An 8,366-nucleotide genomic window follows, 5' to 3' on the forward strand; every position below is an offset into this window, starting at 1 on the left:
TCAATTCGGGCAAGTATTTGCAGAAAAGAATGAAAAAAAGAAAAAATTGTCCTTGAAACACTTCCACCTATAGTGTTTATTACAAATACAAATGCCATCCTCACCCATTATTAACATGCTAACTCACTAATTCTTACACACTACAGTTTGAGAACCTGCAGTTGTTATCTGGCCAGCGCTTGAAAATGATTTGGAGATACAATACTGTCTTATTACAACAGCTTTAGTAGGAATATGAATATACAGATTCCAAACACCAGGATTGACCACACAAACTTGCTTATACCCATCACAATTAAGAAACCAGTTTTTAATACATCAAAACTAATGAGAAAAAAAATAAAACCTACAACTCAAATTTGTCAAGTATCTGGGAACCAGAGAAAACAGGTAGAAATATGAAAACCAGCTGGAAAAATGACCCTTGTGGAATTTTCTCAATGTATTCTAAAATGGGGACCAGCACTTGGCATAATGGCTATGTCGCTGGACTCCCATGCAGTCGTCTGTGGCTCAAGTCCTGGATCCAGTGGCTTAAACTCATGCCAGGCACATGTGCGTGCATGCCCAAGATCCCGAGAAGAGAATGGAGAAGAAGAGATTATGGCGTGGCCAGAAACATTTCTTCCATTCTTAAAATTAATTTTAACAATGAATTGAAGGAATATTTTGGTTATACTAAGTAGCCAGATTAACTCCACTGACAACTGATTGTAGTCTTTATTAAAGTTATTTTTGCAAATGTATGTCTCTTAATATGAGTTTGATTTTTACTTTAATACGTGCTTTGCAAATTTACATCAGCAGTAGGAAGGGCTTCGACTGAATAAATTTTATTCTTCAAAAATGTGATGGCATCTTCCCTCTCTTGTTTTTTCATCTCCCAGTTATTGACCTGACCAGAGAAAGAAAACTAATCAGTTTGTGAGAAGATGATAACACATAACAAGCTAGTTTAGAGATTAAAAAATATCAAGAAAACATAATATCAACTGTTTTTTAAAAGCAAATGTCATCTTATAATTAGTCATATTTTAAAGTCTAATAAGGGACCAGCAGATGGCATAATGGTTACGCTGCTTGGCTCCCATGTAGTCAACTGTGGCTTGAGTCCCGGACCTGGTGGCTTAAAACCCACGCTGGGTGCATTTGCGTGCATGCCCAAAATCCCAAGAGGAGAATGGAGGAGAAGGGATTGTGACATGGCCGTTCCCCCTGGGGAAGGTAATTTCTCGCTTTCTATCTATCTGTCTGTCTGTCTCTCCGGCGAGCACATGTACCCTACAGCAAAAAAACACAAACAAACAAACAAACAAAAAACTCTCTTTTAAAAAAAAAAATAAAAATAGCCTAATAAGACTGTGCTAGGGACCACAGTCCTAATGGCTATGTCGCTGGACGTAATGGCTATGTAGTTGACCACAGTTTGAATCCTGAACCTGGTGGCTTAAAACTCATGCCAGGCACATGTGCATGCATGCCCAAGATCCCGAGAGGAGAATGGAGAAGGGATCACGGCATGGTCATCCCTGCTGGGGGGAGGGGGTGATTTCTTGCTTTTTGTCTGTCTGCCTCTCTCTCTCTTTCTGGAGAGTGCACGTACCCTATAGGAAACCCCCCCCCCAAAAATGGGGTGGGAGCATCTTTTTTTTTTTTTAAATAATTCTTTATTTATCATTATTGCTATTTTTAATTTGACCATAGCAAGATACAGAGAGAGGGGGAAAGAGAGAGAGAGAAAGTGAGCAAGCAAGTCCAGGTCCTGGACTCAGACCATGGTTGGCTATGTGGGAGTCCAGCACCTTTAACCACCACGCCACCTGATGGCCCCAGTTGGAGCATCTTAATCTCAGTAATCCATGTATAATCTAATTCTTTTAGGTCATTGGGAAAGTCGTGACATATTTTTCTAGGAAAAAAATGCACCACGCTTTCCTGATGACCCAAAAGATATAAAGTGTAAATATTGGAAGATTCAAATGTTTACATTTCATATTATATACAGGACCAACTAAGGGACATTTAGATAAATCCCAACATTAATATGAATATAAATTTATTTGTTAGGTTCTTGCTACATACAGAGACGTCAAAGGAGGCTATTCAAAAGCAGCTGTGATGCCTGGAATCAAAGTGAAGCATAAGAGAAAAGAGGAAGAACCATCTCTTACACCATCCAGCTTTTTCTGGTAACAAACCCTCTTTAATAGCCTCACACTGACCAATGGGAACAAAGCTTTAACACCTTTTCATCCCTGTTAAAAAGAACCTGGCAATTAAATATGGTTTCATGTCTCCTACATAAGAAAGCATATTATTTATGTTCGTCCTTTTAACATAAAGAAAGGATTAAAGCTGACCAAAATAATATTTATAAAACCCTAGTCAATGAAAGTAATCAGCTAAGTAGAAGCCAAATCATGTACTGGAAATGTTCTTTTCAAAGAAAACAATAACTAAAACATTTATTCCAATAGTGCTGGTAATTCCTCTAGAGTCTTAGTAACCAAGGTCAACCACAATGTTCCTGGCAGCCGTTAGAATACACATCAGTGAGTAATTGAAGAACATCTCACTGCCATGCTTTTCTTACCAAGATCACATGAAAACCCATCACATTCAAATGCCGCATTTTCATAGCAAGGGATCCTCTGGGGTGGCTTAGATCCAAACAATAAGCAGATCTAGGCACACACAGCACAGCTACTCTGAAAGCAGAAATAAAGAGCACAAACAGTTACTGTGATTACCACTGATAAATCTGACTGCATTCCAGCTCTTGGAGGTTTCCAAGTTGAGCTCTCCACTGACCAGAATCCTCACTGTTCCCAATGGCTCAGTCCTTTACCTGTTTCTTGGACGCTGCAAACATGCTGATGAACAAAGGCTACTTTATAAACCCAACACTTGTAATAACACTTTACACTGGCAGTTATCCATTGGTCACCTCTAAGAATGGCTGCCATTTTCTTTTTTAAAAAGTGATTTATTTGAGAGGCCAGAAGGTGACATGGTAATGGTTAATGTGCTGGATTCCCACATTGCCACTGCAGTTCGAATTGCTGATTCAGTAGCTCAAAAAACACACTGGGCACATGTGTGTACATGCCCCAAATCCCAAGAATATGGATTTCTCACTTTCTCTTTCTCTGTCTCTCTCTGATGAGTGAATTCACCCTATGGCAAAATTAAAAAGAGAATTTTTTTTTTTTAAAAAATGCTTTATTTGAGCCAGGACTTAGGTCAAGTCACTCAGGTGACACTGACCTCTGGTTGCCAGCAATGTGCTCACTGAAATGGCTGCCGAGAAAGCTGATTTATATAACAAAGAGAAGAGCAGAAAAACAGGGAGGTAACAAGTTGGTTGTCAAGAATTTACATTAGCGGGACCAGCAGTTAGCATAATGGCTATGTGGCTGGACTCCCACGTAGTTGACCGTGGTTCGCGTCCTGAACCCAGTGGCTTAAACTCACGCCGGGCGCGTGTGTGTGCGTGCCCAAGATCCCGAGAGGAGAATGGAGGAGAAGGAATTGTGGCGTGGCCATCCCCCCTGGGGGGTGATTTCTCGCTTTCTGTCTCTCTGTCTCTCTCTGTCTGTCTGGCGAGCACATGCGCCCTATAGCAAAAACCTCTCCAAAAAAAAAAAAAAAAAAGAATTTACATTAGTCCAATTAGTCCATTTAAAACTGCACAGGCCACTGACTGCTATACCCTCTTTTACATCATAAACTAAAAGCTCTGAGATGAAGAAAGGACAGACGCACATTATACACTCCCATGCAGCATCAGTTTGTTTACTGGAAACTAAACATGCCTTTTGGGCAATAACCCCAATGGGTGTGGAGTGCCCCCACATCTCAGGCCTTTAAGACTTAAGTGGACGCTGCATTCCAGGGACTGTTCTGAACTGCTCTTATTTCTCACTTCCCTCTTTTGTTCGAGATCTTTCTTTCTGAAACCATTGATGATCAATATTTAATTATGAATCTGTCCACATTGCTGGGAAGGTTCATTCTCAGATAAAAGACAGCTACCTTTCTTATGAAGACAATTTCCAGACCAAAAAAATCCATTAGAAGGGTTTCCTGTACAGTGGTGATCTCTGATCTGAATACAATTTATACTACCGGAAGTACAGGTGTAGATAACGCTAAACGCTAAGTGTTCTTCTCGTACATACTTTCTCCCAGAGTGCAGCATTTAAAAACTAAAACCAGGAGACCAAATACAAAGAAAAAAGCTCCAATACAAAGATAAAAAAAGAGAAAGGCTGTTAAAAAAAGAAAATCAGGGTCCAGCCATGGTGGTGCACTAAGACTGCATGCCTGCAGGCTGAGGTCAGACAGGCGACCTGGGTTCAAGTCCTGAACTAACCTGAAAGCAAAGTGTGGTGGTACATATCTGTAATCCCTGTTCTAAGGGGGCTGCCTTTTGAGGGTCATGGCATACTGAGACCCCCCCATTTTAAAACAACAAAAACAAAAACAAAAAATACAAAGTTTCCCTGTAGTGTAGTGGTTAGGTGTAGCACACACAGAGCCAGATCCCATATGGCTGACCGTGGTTCAAATCCCAGGCCTGGCACCTTGAGAAACATGTCAAGTATGTGTGCATGTGTACCCAAAATCCCTAAAGGAGGGAAAGAAGGTGAAGAGACTGCAGCATGATAATTCTCCATGGGAGGTAACTTCTTTCTCCCTCCCTCTCTCTCTCTTTTTTCTCTGGCAAACATGGACACTCTAGTAAATTTAAAATAAAACGAAAATACAGAGACCAGCAGTAAGCATAATGGCTATGTCTCTGGATTCCCATGTAGTCGACCGTGGTTCAAGTCCTGGACCCGGTGGCTTAAACTCATGACAGGTACATGTGCATGTGTGCCCAAGATTCGAAGAGAAGAATGGAGGAGAAGGGACTACAGCGTGGCCACTCCCCCTGGGGGGTGATTTCTCGCTTTCTGTCTCTCTGGCAAGCACATGTGCCCTATAACAAGAACCTCTCCCCCTCAAAAAAACAAAAATACAAAGGGAAAAAATGCCAGATGTGGGCATGCCAATAATTCTGAATGGGGAAATGGAGGGGCAAGGATTGCAGCCCGATCGTACCTTATTGGGGATGCTCGCTCACTCTCTTTCTCTCTGACAAGCACACTCACCCTTCGGCAATAACAATAAATAAAAAAGATAAAATCTGTAAATGTAACAAAAATGTGGAAAGGACCTTGTTTTTTTCACTATTCCTAATATTCTGGAAACATTAAGTTTGTCAGGGAAAAAAAGACACATCCTTACTGTCCTTTCCTATGCTCTTGGCTATTACAACATAAGAGAGATGTTTTTTATATTTTTAAAGGAATGCTCAGATTCTTCACTTTTAAGTACTTGATGTTTAGAACTATTATGTTATTTCATTATGCAAGAACAGTGGTGTACCTAAAGAGGAAAATGGTTAGGGAGGACAGCAGTTCAAAGGTGACACAGGAATAAGGTGGATTCTGAAAGACGTAAAAATCACAGAACTGCATGTGGATGAGAAGGGTTGGGCAGAAAAGAGTTTGAATCCCCTATAGACTTTTTCTCTGTACCTCTCTCCATCCTTCTTATCTATATATAACCAACAGAGGTGACAGGGGATAAAATTCCCTTGGGGGTCAGGATTCCTGTCTGATTCATCCTTAAAAATAAGACTAAATTTAGAAAGTCCGCAAATAAGTATATGTAAGCAACCTTTGCATATCTGTAGAAGTTACATCCACATCAGAAAACGGAAGCACTTGACTCCTATTAGTATCCATTCTGATTTCAAAATCTGAAACAAAAGAACTGATATTAATTTTGACACATTGCTCAAAGTGACTTTCTATTTCGAATGCAATGCTACTACGAATAACAATAATAGCTAAAATATATTATATGGAGGTTTACTAGCCTAAGGATTTTATGTATGTAACCCCATGTATTGGCCTCAAGAACTCTATGAGGCAGGTACTGCTATTATTGCCCTTTTACAAGTAGGGAAAGCGAGGTTAGTTAAGTGCTAAAAGTCAGAGCACTAGCAAGCCAGAGAGCAAGAATCCACGCCCAGGAAGCCCAGCTCGAGGCAATGCTCCATGACACTGCATTGCTGCAGGAACCTCCTAACCTATAGTCAGAAGAAAAGGAAAATAAATAAAATGGCAGAAAGTTACGTGAAATCCCATACCGATATGATAATTATGTGGCAACTGCACATTTTTTGAGAAGTACCCTTCACCTCCTAGAAGGCTACTGAGCACCTCTGCCACCTTGGCATTTGGATACGGTGGTGTCAAGGGTGGCTGTGGCAGTGACAGGCCCACGGCCCTCTGATAAGGTGTATCATCGAGCTTTAGACAAGTATCCAATACATGGAGCTTGTAAACATTCCTCTCTATGTCACCTAAAAAGTGAAACAAAAAAGAGAGAAAACATATTGCTAAGAGAAAATAACGTATTTAAAAGCTGTATTAATGCACTTAAATTTCTAATATCTCTTACCATGAGGGATCGCTCTGTCTGTCTAGGTCCCATAGTATCTAGATCAATGCCCTAAAGCTGACACTGATTTAAATCATATCTTCAGAGGCAATTCAGTCTAACTTCCTCATTATATTGATGAGGAAAAGCCCAGGAATGTTAAAGGGCCTGAAGTCTGGGCCAGCCCTGAGGCCTAATGGTCAAAGGATCCAGATCCACCTATGGTTGACTGTGGTTCAAACCCTGGACCCTGTGGCTTGAGAAAATACACAGGGTGTACATGTGTGCATGCCCCCAAATCTTAACAAGATGGAGCAATGGAGGAAAAGGGATTGCAGTAAAATCATGCACCTTTGAGTGGTGGTGGGGTGTTTTCTCCTTCTATCTGGCAAGTGGAAGAGCCCTCTGACCAAAAAGAAAAAAAAAAAAGAAAGAAAAAGAAAAGAAAAATAGCTTCATGATTAACATGATTAATTTAAGGCAACGTTGGGGGGTAAGGTTTCTTAAGTTCAAGGCTGTTTACCCAATGTGGTGCTAATTCATCACAACTCAATTTTGGGATTTGGCATTGTTTATAAAAGAACGTTAACTATTGGATGATGAAATGGGGATTTTAATGTCTCTGTACTGACTGATATGCATGGTATTCCTTCTGGAAAAAGAAATGTAATACACTGTAAAGTTATATGTGATTCAATGTAATATAAATAAGATTATGATGATAACAAATAAATTAAAAAAAAAGAACATTAACTATTAAAATTCATACATCTACCCAAATATTGCTTTTCCTTGTTTAATACTAAAGACTAAAATTCAATGATTAATTTGGTTCTAAGAGTAAATAAATTCACTAATTTGAAAGCTATTTGGTTTCTTGATCTATCAAGCTATGTCCTAACTATAGGCCACAACTAATCAAGTATTTACAGCTACAAATGTTGATTTACATTGGCTTCAAACATGATATGTAAGGACTAAGAAATACAAATATTTCTTCTCGTGGCATAAAAAGCAACTTGAACATTTAGCCTTTGTATAGGTGTATAAAGTGTAAATAAAAGGAAAAGCAACATGCATTTGTCCTTCTTTTCTTCTATATGTAGGATCTATCATTAAAGAAAGCCCTATAAGTTTACAGGTTTGAAGCACTGACTTTGTCATTATCAGTCCCTTCCTCGGTAGCATCCAGTCTACATGTCTTAACAAACACTGCTCTAAGACCCCATTCATAGGGTAGCTGGTGGTAGTGCCTTATTTCTGTCACCACTGTGCACCAGTATGCTACCTGATGTCAGCAACTCAGTGACGATATCCTTTTGGAGAAGCTGATTAACAGGAGCCAGGGGGAAGTAATTCATCAGACCAAATGAGTATACAGCATGCAACAGGTTTTCAGAAGAGATGTTGTGAAGACAACCAGTCAGAGCACTAGCCATAACTTCTAGGAATTCTCTGGAAAACAAAGAAAAGTCAGTTTTCAAATATAAATAGAAGGTGCAGTGGTAATGCACTGCTCAAAAGAAGCAAGATCCTACCTGATGACCAAGGTTCGAACTGCTGGCATGGCAAGGTTGGTCTGAAATATGCCAGGCATCCGTGCAAGTGCCCAAAATCTAATGGGCTGGAGGGCTGGAGGAAGGGACATGACTGGGCCCTGGGGAGAGTGCTCCCCTCTCTCTTTTTCATATGTGCATTCACACAGTCCATCATAGAATAAAGGTAGAAAAAAATATATATATATAAATAGAAAAAAATATATATATATATAAAATATTTATATATATATATAAATAGAAAATATTTATATATATATACATACACATATATAAAATACGGATGTGTGAGAACTAGGTGTGAAAGTATCGATG

The 8,366-nt window shown here is 39.6% G+C and overlaps 1 protein-coding gene across 2 annotated transcripts in view; it reads right to left on the reverse strand.

The window, feature by feature from the left end:
- Window positions 1-701: 701 nt before the first annotated feature.
- Window positions 702-8,366, reverse strand: part of FASTKD2 (FAST kinase domains 2) — a 24,842-nt gene continuing 17,177 nt past the window's right edge. For both annotated transcript variants that reach the window (XM_027768410.1, XM_006142452.3), the window contains exons 9-12: window positions 6,203-6,418; window positions 5,728-5,809; window positions 2,594-2,708; window positions 702-895 (exon numbers count right to left, since the gene is read on the reverse strand). In XM_027768410.1, coding sequence (XP_027624211.1) covers window positions 776-895; window positions 2,594-2,708; window positions 5,728-5,809; window positions 6,203-6,418 — 533 coding nt within the window. In that variant the 3' untranslated portion in view covers window positions 702-775. The remainder of the gene's footprint in view (window positions 896-2,593; window positions 2,709-5,727; window positions 5,810-6,202; window positions 6,419-8,366) is intronic.

The sequence above is a fragment of the Tupaia chinensis genome, unplaced genomic scaffold (genome assembly GCF_000334495.1).
Source record: "Tupaia chinensis unplaced genomic scaffold, TupChi_1.0 Scaffold000076_1, whole genome shotgun sequence".
NCBI classification, from domain to species: Eukaryota; Metazoa; Chordata; class Mammalia; order Scandentia; family Tupaiidae; genus Tupaia; species Tupaia belangeri.